Source organism: Vanessa tameamea, chromosome 12 (genome assembly GCF_037043105.1).
Source record: "Vanessa tameamea isolate UH-Manoa-2023 chromosome 12, ilVanTame1 primary haplotype, whole genome shotgun sequence".
Classification (NCBI taxonomy): Eukaryota; Metazoa; Arthropoda; class Insecta; order Lepidoptera; family Nymphalidae; genus Vanessa; species Vanessa tameamea.
Window position 1 is genome coordinate 9600169 of NC_087320.1, and position 27928 is coordinate 9628096.

At 31.8% G+C, this 27928-nt stretch overlaps 1 protein-coding gene across 1 annotated transcript in view; it reads left to right on the plus strand.

Moving 5' to 3' along the window:
* The window catches only part of LOC113392899 (C3 and PZP-like alpha-2-macroglobulin domain-containing protein 8), a 215112-nt gene that overhangs the window by 89311 nt on the left and 97873 nt on the right, over positions 1 to 27928 (plus strand). The window contains exon 3 of the mRNA XM_026629515.2: positions 13784 to 13965. Within this exon, the coding sequence (XP_026485300.2) occupies positions 13784 to 13965 (182 nt within the window). The remainder of the gene's footprint in view (positions 1 to 13783; positions 13966 to 27928) is intronic.

Genomic DNA, 27928 nt, shown 5'->3' on the forward strand with positions numbered 1-27928 from the left:
AAGGTTGCCTGGAAGAGATCGCTGTTTTAGCGATAAGGCCGCCTCTTGTGCATCTTTCTTAAACGTGACTAAACTATGTGTTTACTGGTAATAAATAGTATTTTAGACACCAACCTTGACCTTTTAAATTCTCATTATAATATTGTTAAATTGTATTCTTAATTTTTTTTTAATCTGTTCTTCTATTATTTGTGTGACATTATTATTAAACATACGTATTTTTATTTTATTTAATTTATATAAAATGGTTATCAATAATTCAATTGATTTATAATATTAAATATAATATTGATTTTTATTATATTTTCATTTGCTAATTACAGTTTTATGTACTTGCTCTTGCACTATTTTCTACTATATCTTTGTAATACAATCATAAATTACTTAAAACAAAATCCAAGAACTAAGCCGTTCATTATATCCATATTAATTCCATCTCAATCACGTGACAATTAATAAAAGAACCTAAAGGGACAATTTATTTACACGTACCGGAAAAGAGATATGACGTCAAAGTGAAGTCAATAAAAGCTACTAAACCTCCGGGTCACTCGGCTCGGGGGGGACTATACATGAATAATTTATTAAGACGTAATGAGCCGCAGGCAAGTATTCAGCCGCTGTACAGTTTCTATGGACTGCCTGAGGGGTTTCTCAAGGAAAGATTCTTCGGATAAAGCTGGGCCGCGACGGCGGATAAATAATTATAAAATTCTAAAAGATTGCGCGTTATTATAACCTTAAAGTTTTTTGTGTGTCGTTCATTCGTGTTACATGGATAAGTGACAAAGAGTCGTGTCGCTCAAACATGTTATATAAAACGTTTTTGCAGCCGATAACTGCAAAATGAATTTCATAATGTTGTATCACTATTTGGATATTGTCGTAATATAGTTTTGGAACTACAAATTTTGACAAGCACATCTTTACTTAGTCTGATATAAAAATGAAACTACTTTATGTACTATTTCTTATCTAATTATTAAGATTTATGATGACACGCAGGATATTACATATATATGAAAATCGTTCATATTATTACGTTTTTTTTTTAATATTATGTACATTATGATATATTTTCAGAGACTGTTAACTCGACGCCATTTTTAGAATTAGTGTTATAATTTATTTTGTTACGTTGTTGTTTCCCTTCACTAATTGCGATTTTTTATTTTAATACCTTAAATACATTATATTTATTTAAGTTCTATTTATTTTCATTAAATTCGAAATTAATAAAAAGAAACAAATCAACATCTAGACATATGTATAATTACATCGAATATACATTAAATATCACTATTATACATTTAACTTTAGTTTTGTGTCTTTTCATGATAACCATAGATATAAATAATCATGGGTTAAAATTCAACCGGTAGACATTTTTCAAGTAATCAATGTTAGCTGCGAGAAAATTTAATTAATTGAATAACCCAAAGTCTAACTTTGTTAAGTACATTATATAACAAACTACAGTCATTAATAAGGAACCCTTGATAGCAATTAATGTCCCGACAATAATACGTAACTAATTGAAGTAATCGAAGTTTCTGAACGGAAATGAATATTTAGTTTGAATATATCGATTCGGAAACATCAAATTAATCGGTTCAGTAACAAGTATTAAGGGTTATTTAAAGTAATAATCGTTCGGAATCCAATCCTTATTACCATTAGCGTACATTTGCGGTATCGCAGAGGCTGTACGGAACACGAACGGACGACGTCACGTGGTCTCTACGTGCTTATTATAAGAACAGTTAAAACGTATATTGTATGTGGAATTTTGGTTTAGTAGATGTGATATGGGATTGTAGGAATTGTCTTGATTATAAAGGTTATTTATTGTATGATATTTCTCTGAATAAACAGTTCTCTCGGTATGAAAAAAATTGACAGAGTAGAGATATTAGTGTGATTTCCATGTGTACGTCTCACATATTTACAAATGTTCAATATAACCAAATTGTTCTGACATTTCGTTGACACAGTTATTAAAGAGGAACGCCTTCATCAGTGATTGTATCGCAAAATATTTTAAAAACAATTAATTATCTACAGTATTTTTTGGTTGTCCTTTTTATTATCAGTTTATATCCTCGATTTTAGGGCCTCAAGCTAAATAATAGGGGATGAAACAAACGGAACAATACATACATTTGTGAATTACAATACATCAAAACGGTTATTCTCTTTTCTTGTAACACACGCGTCCTATATTATGTTTAAGCCAAATACTCATTTGATCATATTTATAATATGTTAAGGTCAAAGTTTATGCCGAGTAGTTTCAAATTGTTTTAATCGATTATCCAAAACTAGCGCTTCTTCCATTGGTATGTCAATAATGTTGCACAAGAAAATTTCCCCCAAAAACTATACAAAGTTACAACTCAATCGGGTGAATAATTCGGTGAATAGTTTCCGAACAGGAAAAGAAACAAGAAGAACCAACGAAATAATAACAACTTTTAATATATTCTCATGGTCCGTTTCATTTTTTAATCAATTCAGTTTATTATTAGATACTTTTTCCAGCGAGTAAGTAGCTCGGTGGCCCAGTGCAGAACACATACATATATGACTTAACCGATGATTGCTCAAACTCAGGCAAGAACCACAGAATTTTATTGTCCTTAATTTTTGTTTATAATTCATCTCGTGCTCGACCCCTTATCGTCCTTATCCACGGAGGAGAAGTCTATAGCTTATTCCACCACGCTGTACTAATGCGAGTTGGATACCAATACAAAATTATCTTCCGTTTCATGCAGGTTTCCTCATCCTTCAACGATGATTCCAAGTTCAAAATTGCTTGGGTTCATAACCGAACTCATTGGTTGAGATTCGCGTCTTCTCCAACACTACTGGATCATCATTTGACGATCTTTTCATGAGTACGCCACTCCGAGGTCCCGATTCACGGCCGAGTCGATGTAGAAAAAGTTCATTAGTTTTCTATGTTGTCTTGGATCTGAGTGTTTGTGGTACCGTCGTTACTTCTGATTTTCCGTAACACAAGTGCTTTAGCTACTTACATTGGAATCAGAGTAATGTATGTTATGTTGTCGAATATTTATTATTTATTTTATTATCATGACTAAATTCTGTCTGTAAAGTAATACAAATACCCCATGTTCAATCCCGACTTCCTCGACTATTTCTCTACTAGCTAGTGACAATTATAGCAATTACTTATAATAATTATTTTCAGAATAAGTTATAAAATCGAAGAATTGCATTAAATTCAAATTCTAATCATGCATAGTTGTCTACTGTTTTAAAATTAATTGGTACGTCCACTATAGATTTTTTTATTCTATAAAAACAATTTCGGATTACGATTAAAACAAATTATAACGAATATATATTTAAAATCATATCTAAAGATTGTATGAGTTTTTATTAAATATTCCCCTCATACGGTACCAAGATCGCTTACAAAGTAGAACCATTGTACAAAGAGTTTTGCTCTACAAGCACTTTAAAACATAGGTTAAGCGGGAAACTACGACACGCGCAAAGCCCGATAAGGAGAAGAATTTAAATTTTGTTTTCTTAACATTTTATACTTTTTTCAAATTTCGAATTTATGTTATGAGAAAATAAATTCTAAATTTTAAGTTCATTTATTGGTTGTAAATTTTTTTGCCATACATATATCCCAATGACAAAACAAAATAACGTCCAAAGGTGTTCCGACTGACAGCCACAGCTACAGAAATATAATAATAACTTAATTTTATCGATAATATGCTGTTTATAGATACTAGAAATACTAGTAACTCCGTGCGGTTTCGCCCACATTAAACAGTACTGCTCCGCCCCCATGGGTCATATCCTGATACTATTTAATCTAAAACCATTCTCAATAAACAGGCTAGCTAGCTATCACATAGATATTTACATATATATATTTAATCGAACTTGTATCTACCAGTCCTGAGATTTACGCAAACAAACAAACTATTCAGCTTCATAATATTTATATATTTATGAAACGGATAATCCGTAAGTTGCTCCGGGATTAATAAAGTCTAAAAATATTCATCTATCTCGTCTTATCCGAGCAACCCACGCTCGAATGTGTATTGAACTACACAACTCTTCGAATATTGAACGACGAAATTAAGTCATGTCGCGATACACTTTTCTGGCTCTCCGCTGCCGTAAGTACGTATGAAGTACGTAACGTTGGTGAAAATAGGTCATTTTCCTCAGGCGATATCGGAAATTTTCGATGACCAAGCTAATCCGATTCATACTCGAACGAGGCTTTGGAGTGAGAGGTATTAGACATGTAAAGGATTTATTGCGCAAATAACTGCAGCCGCCTATTGGTGATATATTAATATTTGTTTAATATTATAAATAACTTTTTATCTGATATAACTTTTCTAGCTCACACGCTGTTGAAGCCACAGCCGGAATCTATTATTTATAAATAACGCGTGTTTTTATGTATCAAGTGATTTAAAAAATATATCAGTTGCGGACTCTGTTACTCTGAATAATATATATACATCAACGCACAACCTGCATTATAAGACATCGTGACTTTATTTTACCATTACGTTAAGGACTTTTATTTTTAGCCCAAGCTTATTAAGAAAATATTGGTTTTATTAAGCTAGTTACGTTTGCAGCGGTCAGGACAAAAAACCGAACAATTATCAATTATTTATTAACACAATAATTGTCTTATAACTAACGATGGTTTTACTCGAAGTGGGAATAAATAGTGTTTAAAATAATGTTACCATTAATAAAATTTGAAATTGAACCAATGGGGCATTGAAAGGCTAATACGGGGAACTCGGCCAATTCGGGAAACTCGTGAGGTGGTCGCCTAGGAAGCTTCCTTTAGCTTGGTATGTCAGTATATTCGTTGGTTTCGTAGCTGACTGATAAATGCAAATATGCAATATACAAACATACAAGATAGACGTGACCCTGGATAAGCTCTTGTACAAATGTGATTTCGCCTTGTATCTTTAAATTTATTCATCACGGCTTCAACTGATAAACGAGAACCGACATATTATTTACAATAAAAAGGTTTATATAGGTTCTTTCTGTTCGTTTAATTGTTTCATAAATCAAATAATTTTAGAAATATGATTCGTACAATGCGTTTTCATTTTTATTACTTCGTAAATAAATGCTTTGTACTAGACGTGGAGGCACTTGTGATCGATCATTGAAAATCTTTGATGTTTCCGTAAATGTAAGCTTTGTTTCATGTTACGAAAACTTTAAATAAAATGTTGTAAATAGTTTCAATACAACGGGGATGTTGCCAATAGATTTTAGAGCAGGCGATATGCTTTGTATTGTAGTGACATATTTACTGAATAACAAAAATGAAATAGTTTTGTTTGCAATATAATAAAAAATCAGTTAGTGATTAAAAATGTTTTTTATTTTTGAGTAATACCTTATAACACGGTTAAAGTTTTCGGTCACATTCAGTAGGATTGAATTTCTCATACCATTATTGCTATTTTATGATAATATTTTTTTAATAGCGTCCCTTATTTTGGATATTTGCAATGTTTAGGTACACTTCAGTCTTACGAGAAGCGACATGAACTTGTTAGCACTGTAGATTTATTCAGTAAAACAAAACTCGTAACTCAGCGTGAAATACAAGCGCAAATGTCACAATGTTATATGCGACATCGACTATAATAATCATAAAACTTATAAGGTGCAAGTATCAAAATGGCGTATCAAGGTAAGTTGGTTGTTAAGATTTCACGAGTGACATCGCACTGCTGCGTCTGAACTTTCTCTCGTTTGTCAGATTAGCGTCATCGTTTTATCCATGTGAATAAATATAGTGTACCTGACCTGCCTTGGTTTCGGCAAGAGTTCAGTAACCAAAATAAAAATTAAATAAAAACGTAAGATGATACGAAGATTGCGTTCAGAAATTACACTCACCATCAAATAACAATAATAAAAAAAAAAGAATTATGTTTACCACTCTGACTTATTCTAAAGTTTAAATTATACATATTACGTATAATTTTTTTTAATTTTGGAGCTTTGTAAAATACTTAAACATAATATTACGTATATGATATGTAAGATGCTCATGGCAATTAAAAATGTCAATATTCAGACAGGATATATTATATATGATTTATGATTGATGTATTAAACTTAGACGATGGTATCTCAAATGTTGGAAAAGAATAACTACTGAGTTCCTTGCCTTCACGGTATAATCTACACGCCGAAGTGGCGGTAGCTATACGTTTAAGATTGTTCTGATTCATATGTGCTTCTAAAAGCCTACTTGAATAAAGTATTTTGTGATTTGATTGGTATATATATGGTTATAATGGTAGTAATCGAATTTGTTATTGTATCCATGTATTACGCAAAAAATTTAAATTTATATTGACTCAGCTTCCAACCCATAATGTTGTCTAAGCCTAACCTTCTTTTGTGTATCTTAGAAAATTATATATATAATTATTGTTAACAGAAGCTAAAGTTAGTATAACTTTACATATAAATTTTACGAATTAAAGAAGAAAGAGGAATAATTCTAACCCTTTTTTATAACGCCATTAGACCTTTACGAATTACAAATGTACGTACTTATTTTGAGCCGGGATCAAGTCGGATTTGACGTCAAGGGAATCTTTACGTCAAATATTACGTAAAATAAAACGCAATTTCAGAGGATAGAAAATACAAAACCAAGAGAATTGATGAAATCAATAAAATAAATTGCTTGAAATCATTCTGTTATAATTTAAATCGATTAACTGAAATAATAGAATGAGTCGATACAAATCCATGGATTCAAATCTGTACAAGATACCCGCAAATTCACTTGAAGCTTAATTTATTTTTGGCAATAATTTCGAAAAAAAATATGATAATGTCAAAATTTGGTATGAAAAAAATACTAAATTATAATGTTGTAATAAAAAATAACTGTCCATTAAAGATAAGTTATAGGATTATAGACTATTTTAATCTAAGAAGGTTTAGACTTAAATAAACCTTAGACGTAAATATTCCATACTATTGCCTTATATTTTGGCCTCATTAGGCGCTAAAAACAGTTCTTGATTAATATATATGTGTCTTTATTTATAAAACACAATTCATTTTAGCCTAGATCGCCCAGTGGTTAGAACGCGTGCATCTTAACCGTTGATTTCGGGTTCAAACCCAGGCAGGCACCACTGAATTTTCATGTGCATAATTTGTGTTTATTATTCATCTCGTGCTCGGCGGTGAAGGAAAACATCGCGAGGAAACCTGCATGTGTCTAATTTCAACGAAATTCTGTCACATGTGTATTTTACCAACCCGCATTGGAGCAGCGTGGTGGAATAAGCTCCAAACCTTCCCCTCAAAGGGAGAGGAAGCCTTAGGTCAGCAGTGGGAAATTTACAGGTTGCTAATGTAAGGCAATTAAATATTCCACGGTATAAAATATTTAAATTGCCTGTTCCTAGTTCTTTTTAATATTATATGCTTAATTTTACTCCAAAAGTTCCGATCGCAATTTTACCGACATTGAAAACGCAATTTGCGAATCCATATTGAATATTTATATAGATTGTTTTCAAGATCTCGACCAATCGTATAATTTGAATTTAATATCAAAGTTGTTTATTTGTATATGTGGTTCCAAATAACATTAATCATTAAGATTAATCTAAGGTTAAACTTGATCGAAAACTCTGTCTTCCCATCGTTATGTTCATTAAATTACGAATATAAAGATGTTTACCAAGATTTCCGCTTGATTGAAAGACAAGTTAGACAATAAGAATATGTATCCACTGTGTTCCCTATCCTACAGCGCTTCGTGCTTTTGCAACTATTCTCCTAATTCTCATAATATATGCTTACGATCTTGGAGTGTGTCATGTTGCATGCTTCGAAGGTATCGCGCAATGGCAATTTTTGTGAGAACACAGAATTGAAGGTCGTGGGTACTATCTCCATTACAAATGCTACAGATCCACGATAGACGTTTGAGGCATCTTTACATCGTCAATTTACGAAGCCAATGCTCCTGAAAGTGTATTCAGTAACTTCTAGTTCACTCATCATCAAATAAAATTTAATTTCAGAATTTGTAAGACTACCTCTAATTTATCTATCTTATTTTTGCCACTTGGGTGTGGTGAAAATTTTTTTAAGGGTTAAGCACATCTTTTGTACCCATTATTTTTTTTTCTTTTGATTTTATGTTAATATATTTTTCATGGGTTGCCTGATGGCATGGACGTAACATTTTAGATCTCAAATCTAAAATGTTACGTCCCTTATGCCTGTAGTTCACTCACTCATTCTTCAAACCAAACCACAACATTACTCAGTATTACTGCTTGGCGGAAGAATAGGTACACGGAGATACCTACCCAGGTGGGCTTGCACAAAGCACTACTCCGAGTAAAATCTTAACATATTTATTTTATTTCTGATAATGTTCAATAAATAAATATCTACTAATATTGTTGAAATTGTTTACAAACTGTGACAGAAAAAAGTGATTTAGCATTACCGAGCCTTGGTATGTGTTTAACATACATTTAGAACACTACCGATTCTCTTAATTATATCCGGTTCTCAACGAATCTTAATTGATTCTGTGTGATTATTTATTCAACGAATGGAAACGCATTTGTTTCGAGGAAATGGATTCATCTGGGAGTTGTAAAAGACTTTATTTTCCGAAAGTACCGAAGTGGTTTGGAATGAATGCGGCCATTGTATCAATCACTTCGATTAATCCCGCAATAAACCCGGAATTCTTTCCAATCTAGTTCTATGCGCTACTATAAATTGTTCAAGGTATTCCTACAGCATGCGATAGTTAACTGAAGTTCTATTTTTTCTGGACTACGGAGATGCAGTAGGCCATGCTTTGCCTTTTTTTAGTTTTTCATGTGAAATTTATTTTTAAAATAGTATTAAACGCGAAAATAAACAGACAATCGATATAAACTGAAAGTTACCTGTATTTTGTACGCGAATCAAACAAAAATATTGTCGACAGACTCAGTTACTTTTCCAAGTAATTGAATGACAAAGGTACGTAAATGAAATGCCATTAAATAAAATATATAGTGTGCGTATCAATCAACGAACAAAAAATCCATGTATTTTTATCATCTACGCTAACGCAATGTATATTTTAAGATATAGTCCGCCTAGGACGAGAAAATTGCCATCTGATGGTAAGTGAGTAAGTCACCACCGCCCATAGAGAATGGCGCTATAAGAAATATTAACCATTCCTTACGTAGACAATGCGCCACCGACTTTGGGAACTAATATGTTATCTCCTTGTGCCTGTATACACTGGCTCACTCAGTCTTCAAACCGGAACATAACAAGTATTGAGTACTGCTATTTGGCGATAGAATATCTGATGCGTGAATGGTACCTAACCAGACGGGCTTGTACAGCCCTACCACTAAGTAAAAATAAAGGCGTCGAGGACTCGGACCAGCCCCTCGATGTACTGGCTTACTGCGTAGAAATGGACCACCCTACTGTAATATTATGTAAATGATAGCAAATACGTCATTATACCGCGATTCCGATATTATGTTAATCAATCACAAATGTAAAAATGAACTAACAATGATTCAGATTATAACCACGTATCTGGAATACAAATATAGAAATTGAACAAACTATACGGTTTATCTGTTTCACCGTGTAATCCTAAAACATCATTCACAAGACAAATAGCCCCATAATGTCTCCATTTGATGAGGGTTGTAAGTTGAACATTCGTAGGGGATTTATACATATGGTACAATTTTATCTCTATCTAAACACGTGCTTAACTTTATTAGTTTTCATGACGCTATACCTAAAGGTGGAAGGCTACTAAATACTAAAATAGGTAATATTAATGGTTATTTTGTTTATAATATTTTATCTGTTTAAATCTATTATATCATTCTTAATTTAAAATAAATGTTGATCAGTTACTTTTTTTGTATTGACATGATTGATAAATCATCAATTTACCCGTGATTGATTAATTTGAAAACATTTTAAGTACATATTATATGGCTTTTCTATAATAAACAATAATATAATAATATTTAAGTGTATTTTTGTTTAGCAAAAAAAAGTAATATAATAAGATAAAATTTTTTTGTTCATATGGAGGATGTAATTCAATCATTCACTTTTCATATAACGTATAACTTTTTCATAAACGTTGTGTTTATCAAACATCTAGGCATATTTTTATATTAGGTATAATCATCTTTTAATGTCATACTCATACTTTTTTGATAGTAGTCATTGTATTAAGGTTCTTAACGTAGCATAGACAATAAATGTGTAACGATTGCCACGTGACATCTCATAACGTGATTTATTTCAGGAAATATCAAACAATCCGAATTTTGATATATGTTATTGAATCGGAATTATTCATTTTTGACGACCTATAATTTATTATGGATAAGTTTCCAATGATTCTACCGTACCCCTGCACGAAATTATTATTTGCACGCACTTTCTGAACGCACCCGTAAACGTCAAACATGGCCGCTCGTTGAACAGTCATGTCATTGCATTTTATGGATTATATATCGAAATATCTCGATTATAGGAATTTTACGGATATATATTGTCGACTAAAAATCATTATTTTTTAAATCTATAAGTGTGGATAGGTTTCGGTTGGTTATCGTAGACCTATACGAAATTATTAATATAAATATTACATACCTTCTCTATCTCTAAATATTGCACCATTTGGTATAAGCTTATATTGGTTCAGTAGGTTGCTTACTACGAAATTACAAAAAGAAAAAACACATTTTTATTACCATAGATAATCTGATTCTGCTATCCTATCAGATCTAATATACAACTGGTATATCGTAGGACCTATACAAGGTCTGCATTTTTAATTTAATATGTTGTCTAATAAAATTAAGACTGTATAAACATGCCGATGAAATGACACTCCGGACATGTTAGGATGGACGTTATTTCTAAATTGTAATTATTTTAAAAGCACTTTAAAACTGTAACAAACTATAACCATTTCATTTTGCAACCATCGAAATGTTTACTCTATGGAATATAATAAATGTCAATAAACTAAGGTATAATTTAGTTACATTGACTAAAATTCGTTTATTTCGAATCTGTCTCTTGCGAATTTATTAAGTGATTGGACATTAAATGATACGTAACGTTTTGGGTATCACATTATATTTTTATTTAATACCCTTATATAACGTTTGATGCTTGTATTCTTTAAACAGTTTTTTCTTCTCTCTTCGTTATGTCATTATTTATAAGTTGCGGTGAAAATTTCTTCTTCCTTAACTTTCTGGCGCTTCTTTTATTCGTCTTCAGTATTGCATCACAGATGAGATGTTACTGATGGTATGTAGCCCCAGCCACAAATATTGGCCCTGTTAGAAATATTAACCATTTCTTACATCGTCAATGCACCAACCACCTATCCAAGACGCTATGTACCTCGTACCTGTATGTACACTGATCCTACCCAGACAGTCTACTGTTTCGTTATTGAAATTGACCATTAGCAATATTAAGACGAGAACTTTTGGTTCTTATTGTGATAAATTACCAAAATTAAATCCTAAACAATCACATCAAGTTTCTAAAATAATTACAACATAATAGATATATTCCGTAATTGAAATGGTCGTTCAATATTATCAGCTATCTACGTATAAGTCTACCTGCCTAATTACCCAGAGCTGAAGCTCCTAATTATTGATTGCCAAAATAATAATAATAATAAAGCCAGTCTGCAAGATCATTTGGAAATTCACCGCAGGCACGATCGTGAAATTTCCGAAAGTGTTATGCAACATTGAGTATAATAACTTGAACATGTAAATGAGACGAGTTTACAATATTTCACGAGCAAGTTCTTACATATTAGCAATACTATTTGGAAAAAACATCATATCCGAGCAAAAAGAGCGCAAGAAATTATGTTTTTTTTTTTAAATAAATCTCTTCTGCTTCCCAGTTATAAGTAACGAAGAAAGATACTTTAAAAAGAACGTAAAAAAGTTAAATTCTATCAATCCTGTTAGTGTTTTTGTTATACGAGTGATACTGTTTTAAATAATCGTTCAGGAACTACTCGTATGTTCAAAATTCCGTATTCCGTACACATGAAGGAAATACAATAATTTGAACGTGTCCATACTATTTGTCGCATTGCAGCTGTCTGAAGTAGATTTTTCAATATTCGTGTGTTTGATATTTCGTGTTAGTCATTTTGTTGGCAGTGTGTTACTAGTAACAAATGTTCCCTTATTTATTTCAATGTTTGATAGTTTTTTCTTAGATTTCTTATTATTGAACGTTCGTGTATTACATGAACAATATATTTTATGTGATCAAATATACATTGTTATAATAATTGATAGGTTTCTATTAAGCACTATGTTTGTATTTATGCGTAATATGTGTTACGTAACGTATGAAGTGATAAAAATATCATGGAGTGAGAGAGAGAGTGAGTGAGAGTGTGGTTTATTAGCTCTTATAATTTTTAATCACAGAACACTATAGACAAGAGAGTAACTTTAGAGTTTTTTTTTTTTTTTATATAATCAGGCGCACGTGCAAAACGGTTACATCCAATTTTATAATCGAAGATGTTGATGGAGATGTGCCTGTAGTTACATTGACTTCCTCACCATTTAAGCTTGCTGTTGGCGGTTGAATATCCGATGAGTGGGTGGTACCTACCCAAACAAAACCATACTACCCAGTAAAGTTATTATGACGCCCATAAGCGTTTACTGGCCCATAAAGTGTTAAGAAATACCAAGGAAAATTTTTGAATTAATTCGTAGCATATGAAATAACTCGAATAAAATATACTAAAGGCTAGAAACTTGATGTCATTAAAAACGAATGATTCTCATAAACATATAATGTTATCGCCAAACCAGAATAGGTTGTCATTGAGAATCATTGGTTGAGTTTATCTGTCAATTATTTATGTCAATATCTCAATCATATGAATATTACTGTGTATCAATACTCCAGCAAAAGTATTTTAAGGAGGATGGGTCAGCCATAAAAACTGGCGTATATTTTTTTTTTTTTTGTTTCAACACTGCACTGGTCCAATAATTGGGATAACTTTTATTAAATATAGACAAATTTATTTACCAATGTACACATTTGTTTCTTACTTTACCCGAAGATTTAGTTAAAAGATTAAAGTTTGCATTGTATCAATTATAATTGGATACTTTATTTACCAATGTACCAAATGAACGATGATGATAAATGGCTACGACCAATAATAGGCATTATAAGAAATTAATCCTTCGACACACATTATCTGTCTCATTTACTTCATTCACCACTCAAACCAGAACCCAACCACAAAAAAAAGCAACTACTAAAAATGTTTGTTTTTACTGGTCGAAATGTTAATAAGCGAATGATATTTTCTATTAGGTTTTAATTTTTCTAATTTTATATTCAATAAATTTAATATATATGTATAAGTGTTCCGTGTCGAGTTGTTTGTGAAAGTCATGTACGCTAGTTATTGATGTATATATTAAGAACATGATTGTCTACTTCTGAAATTATGTAAGTGTGTTAAATATATATATTGTTAGCGTGCTTAAATAAATAAAATAAAAAATAAAAAAATAATAACATAGGTCTTGCCTGGCGGGCGGACACAGAGCTGAACTATCAGTATATTTGTTTAGATTAAAAACCGTTAATAAATAAATAATTTTGTTCACAGCGGCTTCTCAGTGGTGGCACCGGAGGTTGCTGTCCCGGGAAAAACAACAGCTGTCCTCGTCACTCTGCATGGCAGAGCTGAAGATGGAACATTGGATCCTCTGAACGTAACAGTCAGACTGGAAACTCAAGATGCTGATAATGATGTAAAGCTGTTGACCACGGCCAGTCAAATGATAACAGGTAAGAAATAATTCGACTATTTACATTTCTTCTTATTTTACCTGAAAATTTAGGTGAAAAATTGCATTTTATCAATAATTGTATACTCTGACGTATTATTCATAAAGCCCGTCAATGTTCCATTACTGGGCTAAGGCATTCTTTCTTCTTGAGGAAAAAGTTTCTTTTGATTTACTGTTACTTTACAAAACTCTTTATAATGTTCAAAGAAAAAAAGAAACTTAAAATTTTAAAGTGTAAAATAAATTAACAAATGATATGTTAATATATTGATTAATATTAATTAATGAACTGCTTTCGACATAAAATTACTGTTCAACTGTTTTAGCGTCAAATTTTAGCGGAAACTTGAGTGTAGTTCTTGTAAATTAATATGTGTAAGATGCACACCACGTTCAAGTTTACTAACTTGCTAACTAAATAAAACTTCCTCTATAAGATATCTAATAAATTATTTAAATAATATCACAGTATTCAAGATCAAAATTATTATTTACACAACTAAAGTGTTATTCTAGAACGTATTCGTTTCTCACAAAAATGTCACAATCGATTTACGGTGACACGTCGTATTGATGCGTGTATCCTTTAAATAGTGTAATAATTGTCATATTCACGTTCTGTGAGTTTCGAGATAGTTCTTACAGAATAGGTCTCTAAGTAAAAACCCCAGGAAGAGAAAAAAATTTCATATACTAAATTTTGACGAATTTTAAATATGAAATAAAAAAATAGTTATATCTCATTCAAATCAAACTAAAATATACTCTATTCAAGTAGGTTTTTGCGAGCCCTTTTGTATTGTTATTTCATATGATTAAATTAAATGTTAAGCTGTGTACCATTAAATTACATTTACATACTAATTATACATTTTGTTAATTTATTCTTATGAAAGCTATCTTATTATGTGGAACATATTTTAAATTATTATATTGACATTTCAATTCATTTCAATTGGAAGACGTTCAATGCTGAACAAAGGCTTCCTCTAAAAATCTCTACAATAGCCGTTTCAATCGAAAGACGTCCCCCTCCTCCAAAAATCTCTACAATAGCCGGTCTTGCGCTGCTCGCATTCAGCTTCCCGCGACCCTCAACAAAATATTCAGTCCACCTTGTTGGGGGCCTTCCCACGCTGCGTTCTCCGTTTCATAGTTGCCACACGCAAACTTTTCTACCCCAAGGGCCGTCTGTTCCACGAGCTATGTGCCTCGCCCGTTGCCACTTCAGTTCGGCTATTCTTCAGGCTATGTATATCGGTAATTTTGGTACGCCTACGGATTTCTTCATTTCTGATTCGGTTTGTTTGTCGATGAGCCTTCTTATGCGTCGTTGAATAAGAGTATTCACGTATATACAGCTTAATTTACACGTAATTCATTATTGTATGAAGATCATATATTGATAACAATAATATAACTGATTACACTTAACACAATATTTCCTGATATTTTTGGTTAAATATATGTAGATATTGCATAAGTTTCAATATCACGTACGTTCCTAATACTATTCTGTACCACTTCACCTACTCCGAAACTTGGTCGGTAAATAAAACTTCTTGAACCAAATATCTGAAAACTCTAACGAAATTATTTTGCATGAGTTATAAAGTTCACAAGAAGCGCGCTCCGTAAAAGTGTTTCCAACGGTATTGTGAATTATCGACGTGGAAGTTTCTAGACGGAACCAGGATATATTTACGATTGTTTGAAGGTTTATTTGTTTGTTTGTTGTGCCATACGACCTTAGTTTGGCCACCATCTTTCAAGAAAAGTAATAATAAGCCGAAAAAAGACACAAGATCATGTTTACGATGATTATTATAGATCCGAGTATCTATTCCCTTTAAAATTAAGTGATGCATGGCGATTGCAAAGGTGTACTAACGTTTGAATACATATCAAAATTTAATAAACTAACAATTTCAATCTGGAAACAAGCGTGAATTTTTTTTTATTTTTTTTAGGAAGACAAACGAATAAATGTTCTGCTTAACGTTAATCGTATATTCAACATATATAGCAATGAATAAATATAAACTTGTACCGCACCAGCAATATGCGATGGACCAATGGATCTTTTGTAATTCTCACGCACTATTCAAACTAAAAACGATTGAAAAGCCATACCACCTACTACTATAAGGTGTCTACTTCCGACCGTGAGGTTCTGACGTTCATTATGCTGTTAGGATTATCATAAATTGATTAACGTCACAAATTTTTCAGTAATTTCTTAACTCAAATCTCTCAAGTCACGTCACAAGCCTGTAGACGTTTATGGCTTACGTGCACTAAAAAATCCTAAAATAAGCAAGACGTAAAAATAAACTTAAATGGAAAAAGTTATACTGTCATGTGTCAAAACTATTATACATCACTTGATATATCCAGTGTGGTAATGGAGATATTCAGAATATCAATTTACGACGTCTAAGGGAATCATAAAGGCATTTCGTTGTCTAGAAAACTTTAGCCATTTCAGTATTCATGGAGAAAGGCGCTAGAAGTTTATTCGGGTTCCGTTAATGCATCTTAGTTTTAAAATCCTTTGTAGTCGGTGTCCTCGCATGCTCTTTATTTTCTAAAGTTAAACCGCCGTTTGAGAGCAAAGTACGATAAAAAATGTTTCCATTTTTCTGAGATTGATGGTTTATTCCTGAAAAGTTAATTGATGATGTCCGTGTAACTGATTTGAGTCATGGCGTTTATTTTCAACGGAGATTAGCCAAATGTGAAGGACAAATTTTTAGTATACTTCTACACTTTCACGACCCGGTGTTAAGACAATCCGATATGACCTGAGTTTAGACGAAGGCCAAATACTATTACGTGCTTCATGTAATCAACTGTGAACTCTAATATTACAATCTTAGTGGCTAAATTTATTTACCATTGTTATACCAAGAATATTAATAAAATTCACCAAGCTATCAAATCCAATCAACTATAATCTTTTGCTAATTTGTCTTATTACAAATAAATATTATAATTAACAATACTATTTCCTCTAGCAGACTTATCAGCTTTGCGATAATTTTCCACAACATACTCAGTCAGAGCTTCTTCACAAACTTGGCTAATTTTAAATACATTTCGCGTATTTATTATTTGTGATTATCCCTCTAACTATTATATTAACTTGATTGATACATGACTAAATAGTTTTTCTTATATGAATATGGTTGTTACGCTGTTTATATCATTAAACGGGATAATAGTCAAAAATATTTTTTGCTCTTATCACCTTGCGTTCAAACATACACACTCTTTATTTTAATAATAGAAAACAATTGTATTTAGTTGTATAAAATACTACTATATTTTGTCATTCTGGTTTCCCTTACGCTATTTATCGAGCAACGCTCGACAAGTTTTATTCGGCGTCGTCATTGATGATTGACTCTAAGATATTGGGATTCATAGTTGAAATACGTCAAGGATTATCTAATAAACCATCTAAGTCATACAGGAATAGATAGTTACATCAAGTTTATAATAGTACTTCCGTTGAGTGCCTTATTTCATTACTTGACAGACATAATATAAAGAAATACTGCGACTCGCTCTAACTTATCGCTCTGGACTTACATTTTAACTCGATTCTCATTCGTTTTCTTCCAACATGCAGTTGATACATGGTACGATCCTGCTTAAGTCCATTAATCAAAGTCTAGATACTATCATAATGTCCTGTCTCCTACTGCAGAGTGCAAACTGGATTATATTGTAAGTTCTATTAGTTTAATAGGACTCCATTTAAAATAATAATGTATTTTTAGGAATGGTTTTGTTTGTGTAAAATCTTATGAAAACAAATTAAAATATTATTTAATGACGTATAATACGCACGTAAGTCTTTTCAAACGTACATTCAAACTCATTTTCATTTCATTTTTCAGAACTTTTGAAAACTAATTTCATGTATGTCATGTTTTATTTTATATATTTTAGATATTACTAATGCATATTATTAATATATAATAACTTTATGCACTCCTTTTACATGTAAATTTTAACTGTCCCAAATTTACTAAAATTCTTGATGCTCCTTCGTACGTATAATTTTCGTAAGAAGGGGTTACAAGGTTGTGCTTCACTCGATTCAATTCGAATTCACTTACGAATATTATTTTATTGGTTTAATACTGCATACATGATTGTGTAAGTTTTAATATCACGTACGTTTCTAATATTATATCTACGACTTTACCTGCTCCAGTCGGTAAATAATACTTTTTGAACCAAATATGTGAAAACTCTTACGAAATTATTTGCATTAAAGGCATATCTTAAGTTCCCGCTGCGTCTGTATGTTTGTCATGTAAATATCAACGGCTAATATTTACATTTCAGTCTTACTAATAGTCAGATTCATTCAAGAGAAAATATACATCACAGAGATTGTGAAACCTCATGATGATATTCATCGATTCAATATGCGTCCGTACGTCTGCAATTTGTTTGATTGGCTGATCAAAAAGTTACCTAAACTTACCTGAACAATAAGTAACAAGCTTAGGTAACATATACAAATGGTATTTACCTTTCGTGGTTAGCATCGTTAGAGCGACGATTTTGATTAAAAGGATAGAATTCTTGTTCAAGCGAGCGTGTCGTGAATCAGTGTTAATAGCTCAAAGCAATGCTGTATCGCAAATATTTTGTCTTAACGATTCATTGAGGGCTGATTGCACGTTAATTGAAGCGATACTAACTAGACGCCCCAGTTGAACTATTAATTAAGAAAGCGTTACATAATTTACATAAAATTATATAATATATATGAATTCAATTGGCGGTAGGATTGTCGAAACCCATATGGGTAGGTATCACATACTTAGTATTGTTGTGTTACTGATCGAAAGGTAAATGAATCATATATTAATTATAATAAATACGAATATACAGTAGATGAAACACAGACATAATTCCGAATAAGACTTACAATAGAATAGGACTAAGACTTTATACAATAAGGTCAAAAAGATATAAATCCTATTTTAACTTAAATCTCACTAAACAAAGTTGATATGGTCGTTAGTGATTAAGTTATTATGTAACTGTCACTCGGCATTCATATAAAATCTCAGGGCGGGCCTTAGTAACAGCCTGTAAACTTACCACTGCTGGGCTAAGGCCTCCTCTCCCTTTGAGGAGAAGGTTTTTGGAGCATATTTCACCACAATGCTCCAATGCGGGCTGGTGTGGCAGAATTTCGTTGAAATTAGACACATGCAGTTTTACTCACGATGTTTTCCTTCACCGCCGAGCACGACATGAATTATAAACACAAATTAAGCACATGAAAATTCAGTGTTGCTTGCCTGAGTTTGAACCCGCAATCATCGGTTAAGATGCATGCGTTCTAACCACTGAGCCATCTCGGCTGTCAATTACACGACAGGATGTAATCGCTACAAATATCAAATTCAGATTTCCATGACAGGGTGCTAATGATCATAGTAATTGCTAATTCCATCGAAGAAATCGGATTTGCTTTGCAGCGTATCTAACGAACCGTTCACTGGCTGTCAGCTGCGACTTCCATCAGATGGAACGGAAAAATTAGATCTTGCAAAAGGAAAATCTCCTTGTTAGAACACGTTCATTGGACACGAACGAGTAAACATGGATTCTGTTGACATCGTTAACGGGTTGGTTTGTTCCTTTTTTTTTATTTGGGCTTTTTTCGAGAACGTCTCCGTAACTATTTATTGATACTACGATAACTAAAGTAGGAACAATGTTTTAATATTCATTATATATATATATACTCACGGGTAGAGAAAATTGTATAGAGTACTTAGCACTTCTGCCGCGATTGTCAAAGAGGCGGTTGAAGCCACGGGCAGAAACTATATGGCTCATCAAAACTCGCTTATATGACTGCAAAACATAAGGACCCAAGTTCGAAGTCCTTAATATGTTTTTTTGTATTTTTCTGAAGACTCTTCTTCTTCCTTCTCACTTCTCCCTCTCTCTTTGCCACTTCCTTAAACAAATTTCCAGTTATAGCTCAAAGTATAAACATAGAGCTTGTCAATAGTTATTAAACTTAATCACATATATTTTTCAATTGTACAAATCATAATAATTTTTAATGGTTAGTAATTTTTTTCCAATAATTCATTTCTATATAGTACATAATACATAATCAGCCTGTAAATTTCCAATCCAATGCTCCAATACATTCATTTATTCTTTATTATATAATAATTAATAATATTAATAACGTTTCATAACATTAAATGAAAACTTACACACATTTCCTTTGTGTGAACGCGGAAAAATAGATCAATTAATATATTTTCTCTTTATAACGTTAATATTATTACTAATTATGACCGAACGTTATTAAATATGACTGGATTAATATTGAGAAATAAAAAATATATTATATTATTAGGAGTAATTCATACAAAGGTTCCATTCCGTTCCGTTCAATTTTCCATTTGTTATTATGAAATTTCGGTTATGAAAGAACATATACCTATTCCAAATGTAATTCTCTACTGTAGACTCAGTAGTTTTGCCTGTACATCAGCCTAGACAAACAATTTGATAAGCATAGTATTACCAAATCGAATAAAACGTACAAAAAACAGATGTGTTTTGTAGAGTCATAACTTGTACAAAGCAGTTACTTCGTTGGCGTAAAATAAAACAGAATTCACGAAATTTTAATAGCTCAAAAATAAATTTATATCAACATAAAAGAAGCTCTAACAATACATGGATGTAAATAAAACGCATACTCCATACAGCGTACGTTTTCTATAGTACTTTTAATAATTTCTTTATTATTTTAGTCGGAATATGAAAACTTCTCTCTCAGTCCAATGGTTCCAAGCGTTCCGCGAAAATTCCTTTGAATAAAGTCTGGTTGTTTGTGAGTCCGAACAAAGCCAATATTTTCGGATTCCTATGCAAAAGGTTCCCTGAACAAAATATTATATGGTATATCGTTGCTTTGTACTCATGGAAATTTTATGTCGCCCGTCTCTGTACGAAGAATAATAAGCAGCCAATTTGAAATTTGGTGCCTTTTAAAAGATTTCCAAAGGAATCTTCACTCTTTTTAAACACGGGTTCCGACCTCGTTTATTCTTGCTGGCCAACCACTTGTGACTGACGCTAGATTATAACAAAGGATTCTTTGTATTATGAAAATAGTTTTGCTCAGATTTTTACACATTTATGGGTTCTGCGGAGGTTTTATTTTCTTTACTGACGCCTGATTGCGTCCGATTTATCTCATAGATTTTGTTATTGTAAGATATTTTTTTTAAATGTCTGTAAATTGATATATATTTAATTTAATTTATTTATTTTTAAAATAATGTATATGTATATATGTATGAACTTCTTTTCGTTTGTATTTTTTTCACGCATCCGTTGTTACAATACATGGAACAACTACATACATATATTATATTTTTGGCATCTTATCATTAAATCTTTGATAAGATGTATATTTAAAAATTTTATTCATCGATCAATAAACAATATTTAAAGATAGTGTTAAATCATTTTGCGACGCAAAATAAATATAATACGAGATAGGCGCAGACGCAGAAAATTAAATGCAACAAAAACAAAATACGTCTCTTTTTGAAATTGCAATTTGTCTGATAGCAATACTCGAATACCCATTCGTGTCTTATATGTACCAAGTGTATTCAAAAACTCAATCTTCAAATGGAAACATGTGGTGAACGTCTGCAGCCCAGTGCATGAAATTGTATTCCAACTGTTCTATTACTGTGAATCGATGTGAATGTTGCAAAATTGTCACCAATTGATCTTCCGTTATCGGTTTAGTGAAGTCCTTTGTTGTGCTAAAAATTTAATGTATTGATATTATTTAGAGAATGTTATGTAATATTTAACCTTTACCACGACGACGGTATTACGACGACGTGACTATTTCTTCTCGTTAGCTTCGACGTGGGATCCTGACAAGATCCTTTTAAATGTAGCTCATTTAAACGGACGGCCTTGTTGGCATCCCACAAAGAATTGTAGGATTATAATGATATAATATAAATAATTAATTGATACATTACTTATTTGGACACTAAAATAAAAAAAAAAATTAAGGTTTCGTTTCATTGTAAATTCCCTATCAAAATGACTTAGGAAATTTATTAAAAAAATATTTTTGAAAACGAACTTTAATATACAAAAACGTGTCTGTGCTGTTGATTGTTGACTTTCTTCGCCTGGAGCTAATACGGGCTGTGTAGTCAGATTACTCTTACCAGAAAATATATACCCGTCGAAACTAAACCAAAATATTTGGAAATATCAATTTAGTAGGATAAATGAAAAAGGTTTATTATTTCGTTCTTCTCTGACATTCTTCTCTCAGCTAACTACGCAGGACATATTATAGAACAAATTAATACAGGCGAACTGTCTATTCCTCCCTCTCCGATTGGAGGGCATATTCGACACGACTGGAAAAAGTACAGGCGCAGGACCAACGGCTTTCAGAGGCTCGGAAGTTTATACACTTGCTACTTCCAGACTCCAGGCTATTACTGAGAATTATTCGATAAAAAAAACCCAATAGATTTGTAACGGCTGAACTGGGGTTCGAACCCAGGACTTCGAGGCCCTGGGTCGAGACGAGACGAGACGCGATCTCTTATATATAACTAGTAGACCAATGTGGCAGTGGATACATAAAAATAAAGAGTAAGGTAGTTTAATAAAAACTCTTATCAATAAATTTAAATTTGGAATATAATTCAAAAGTACCTGGAAAATGTACATTCACGGCATTAATTTCCTCGTAATTTAGAACAACAAACAGAAAATTCAAATCAATTAGTAAAACTTTTAATTGAATCCACCTTAAGCATTGACGGTTACTTTTCTAATTATTCCTCGAGCAGATTCGGAATTCTGTCAAAAACATTCGGTGGAGACAAATTGCTTTCAAGCATTGTTAAATAGTGGAAACGCTTAAGCATTCGATGTGCAGATACAACATTTCGTTACTGTGAGTGTACATTTTTTAAAGATCGCATGTAAAAGTTAGGTTATAAATAATAACTATTAAACGTAATAATGGTAGAGAAAAGATACAGAGTTTTATATTAAAGTAATATTTAGTTACTTAAGATGTTCCTATAAAGAATCAACTTTTGCCGGCGGTTTTTCCGAACCGATACGACTTGGGAACTATTGTTTAGAAATCAACAAATATCAAGTCCACACTTTTATCATTAATACAATATTTTATTGAGTAATATATCTTACGTATTATTTTTTTAAAATATTCGCTTTAATAGGTCAAATTATAAAATAACTTTGGAATATTATAGAAATGAATACCTTTAAATCAACCATAATTGCTTAAAGTAACAATTATTTGTCTATGAATGAGGCAGTTCGGGTTTTCTGGATACTATTAATAGTAAAGTAAAATCATATGTACATATATTATAGTATAACAATACAGAAGTCTTTATTAATAATATATTCCATACAAACAATTATTGAATATATGATTTGTACTTAAATTATTTTACAACCATTTATTTTATTATTATATAAATTTACAAACAACTTTTGGTGGTGACAATACAGTTTAATATCATTTAAATTTGGAATAAATTAAAGTATCTCTACAATGTAGTAGAGTTTATATTACAAAGGAGAGTTTGTATTATTAAACAATCCGATATACTGTTTATATTTTCTTAGACAGGCTGTTTATTGCTATATTTTCTGGTCTAGATAATTGTATATGTAAATGAACGGTATATTTTGCAAACAATATTCCGATACTCATAAATAAAATAAATATGTAGAGTTTTTTTTTTATTTTATCCGATAGATAGGACGGACAAATGGTATAAATATTGCCGCTGTAAGAAATATTACTAAATACCATAATACGCCATATATTTTTTTTAAATATCATACATTTTTGCAAAGGCAGATGTATTGGTAAATAGTTACCACTGGCCAATGCGCCAATAACCTGGGGAACTGAGATATTTGGTCCCTTGTGCGTAGTTGGCTAACACACCCTAATTTAACCTTCGAACCAGAAAACAACAATACGTAAATTAATATAATACGATAAGTGGGTGACCAGTGAATGTCGAATATAACTTTCTGACATTTCGCAATCGTATTTTGCTGTGAGTTTCAAGATTGTTCTTACAGAATAATCCTCTGCTGCCTTCTTACTGTATGCGTGTGGTCCGCGGAGACCAATGTAATAGAAATAAGACTAATTTTTGCCTACGGTTTCCCTGTGTTTATTACCCGTGTCGTAGATTTAGGTATCAAAAGTAGCCCAATAGTTGTACTTCCTTGGAGTGAACCCCAAGGAAGCTTACTTCATAATAAATTTCATCAAATTCGGTACAATGGTTTAATCGTAAAAACGTTAGACCGAGTTACTATCGCATTTGTAATATAACTAGCTGTGCCTGCGACTTCGTGCGCGTCAAAAAAGTTACTGTTGTAGCCTAAGTTACTCCTTATTACATCGGCTATCTGCCAGTGAAAATCGTTCCGTGAAAACCGGTCCAGCCGTTATATAGATTAGCCGGAACACACCGACATACAGGCAAAAATTATAAAATAAATATATTTCGTAAAAAACGGTTATTTTAATATTACACTTCAGTTTTATTATATGTATCGACAAAGATAATATTTTTATTACATTACATACCACGTTGGTATTATTAGATACTAAAATAAGTTAAATAACATGATGTATATTTAATACGATCTTGGGATCAATTTATCTTATAAAAGAAAATATATTGTATAACAAAACTTTATAGCCCTTTGATAACAATCTTTTAAAACTTGATACGCTATACAATAATTATAATTATTAAGTTTGGAAATTTAATTTTTTTTTACAAAAGCAACAATCTTTTAAAAATGGCTGTTACATAAAAAAACTGAAATATAATGTTTTTAAGTTTCAAATACTTTCATGGAAATAATAATAACAAGTAATTCCAGGCACTTTTTTAAATTAAGAATAATAAATGTGTTTTTCTTTTGTTTTATACAAAAAGTGTTTTGTTTTACATAAAATAAGTTAGTTTTTGAATAAGTTCGTTTTTATATAAAAAAAATGAATAAAAGAATAATAATAAAAACAGGCAGTAAAAAAGAAATTGAGAAAACACGGTTAAATTCTAATTTGAATGATAAGTTTAAATTTTGTGTAGGATAGGAATTCACGACGACTTACAAATATATTTTAATTATCACTTTTATGTTTTTATTTAATATTGTATGACTGTGTTGGTTTTAATTCATTCAAGATTGTATATCAGTCTGTCAGTATATAAAAAAATTGAGGGATAATTATTAGGACAAGTGTTTCAAGATTCGAAGAGTCCTAAGTAAAGAGCTGAAAGTGGCACATACGCTTTTTTACTACGTTTAAGGTGCAGACTTTTTATCTTGTATTATAACCATATAAGTATTTCCATACTCACTTTTAACTGCTTCATTGGACAAAAGTATCTAACTGTAAACTGTAAGGTCGTAGATGCCGAACGAAACTCCGTGTCGGACCCGGATATTGGATTTATTTCTTAGTAATTATCCATTGCCTGGAAGCTAGAAGTGTGTACATGCCTGTGCCTTGGAAAGCACGTAATCATTGGCGATGCGCCCAAAACTTTTTCAAGTCGTGTCGGATTTGCCGTCCTAACGGATTATGAGAGTGAGGGTATAGAGAGTTCACCGGTGTTTGCGCACATACTAGTGCACCAAAATATATGGTGAACTAATCTCTCTTGACATTGGCTCACGTAACCATCATCGCCCTTCCATACCCAACGTACACGCGTAAAGCCTTGAGCAAAGGTAGTTATTGAAATCCTTTGAAACACTCGATACGGTGTGGTGTTCTCGTTAGGTTTTTTATGAAATGAAAAGTTTCAACCGGATTAACTGGCGGTCGATAGCGATTTTTTTAGTTTACGTTTTTGTGGATTCGATCTACAAACGAAGATTTTGTCGTTTAGAATTGGAAACATTTTTATCGGCAAAACAAAGTTACTTTTCTTTCAGTAATAGTCTAAAAATGTCCGGCTGATGAGACTTCTCCAACTTCTTTTCTCTGAAGAAGTAGGTTTAGAGATTATTTCACTGAATTTCATTGGAAACATGCAGGTTTCCTCACAATGTCTTTCTTCATTGTCAACAAAGAGATTAATTAATACAAATAAGGCACATAGCGGTCAACATTGGTTTTGAACCTGTAATCTTCGGCTAATACTCAGGTATTTAATCCACTGGGCCATGTAAGTTGATTATTTAATTACATCTTATTATCCATATTATCTAGTTGCTATTGTCCAATTCGTTGGACGCAAATTATGCTATTATAGTTTTGAATAAAAGCATAATTTTTCGTCAATAGATTTAAAATCTGGATTTATAAAAGCATAAGTAGCCGCTCCATCAAAATCGCACAGTGAATTAAAGTTCACCTGCATTTTTAAGAAAAGAAACGCTTATGGAGGTCTACTATGAGTTGGTGAAGTGAACCAAAGATATTTTAAAATGTGCTGGTTTCCTTAAGATATTTTTCATCGCGACCGGTGACTAGAATGAAAATAAACAAAAAATCTTATGATTGCTTTAGACCTTATAATTGACACAAGCTTCGGATATACTCTTAATTGTAAATTCAACTGAACTTAGTTAGTGAGATGTCCAAATTTAAGGCAATATATGGATAATGCGTATTTCCTTAAATATGGTATATAAATACCATAAATGATTAGACAATATCTGGAAACCGGCTGTCTTGGTATGGCATGTTATGCGGAGGAATGAGGACCATGTTGTGAGAAAGGTTTTGAGAATGGATGTGGATGGATATAGAGGTAGGGGACGACCCAAGAAACGATGGATGGATTATGTGAAAGACGATATGGTTAGAAAGAATGTTACTTGTGAAATGACGTCACGACAGAGAAGTATGGAAGAATACATGCTGCGCCGACCCCAAGTAAAATTGGGATAAGGGCAGGAGGATGAAATAATTAGACAATTGTAAGAGAATCGTGGAAAAATTTCAGGTGCAATAGTTATCTAAACTCATGCGACTATTGTTTTGTTATACAAGCAGTATTGTAACAAAAAATGGTAATACATTTTTCTCCAAAACTAATGCTATTTGATCATAAGCCAACCCGATATTGAAGAAATATTCAGATTCCAAAAATGTTTACGGTTATAATTGTTGAGCTTGTTTCTTTTAGAGTTATAAATGATGATTACTGTTATGTTATCATTACATTGTGTTATGTTATCGATAATAAGCCAGCAACCTGCTCCGCCCTTGCAAGGATACAATTAAGTAACAAAAGACTATGAGAACTGCATTTAGCAAGAAAAAAATGAGTTATTATGTTTATTTTATAACGTTCATTTATTAGTCTATACCAGTAGATCATAAAAGAGAAATATGAATGGTATAAAAAATTATTTGAGTCATAATTGTAGTGTGAAACTTTGATCAAAATGTGTCCACAGCTTATGCATTCGAATTTGGTTTATTTGAACTAATTACCTGTCAAGGTCAAAGTTTTATTGTTACAGACAATAATCCAACCACCCGTTTCGCAGCGAACGAAATTTCTCGTTGTATATTATTTAAAAGCGATAATATCTTCCAAAGTATTTATTCGAATGTTATAGTTAAGAACAGCCATATAATGTATTACATAAGACTGAGTAACTTACTAACATATTGAACTGAATAAGGATTAATAATGAATTGAAAAGGAAATAAAATGGCTTCACAAGCAACCTACAGTTTTCTTATTAATTTCTAATGAATAGATGTAGTTATAGGACTTTTCAGTAGCTTTTCTACAAAATACGATTTTCTAGTATATTGTTCTTATATATGTCCTAAGGCTTAGCCGTAGTCATATAATCATACAAAA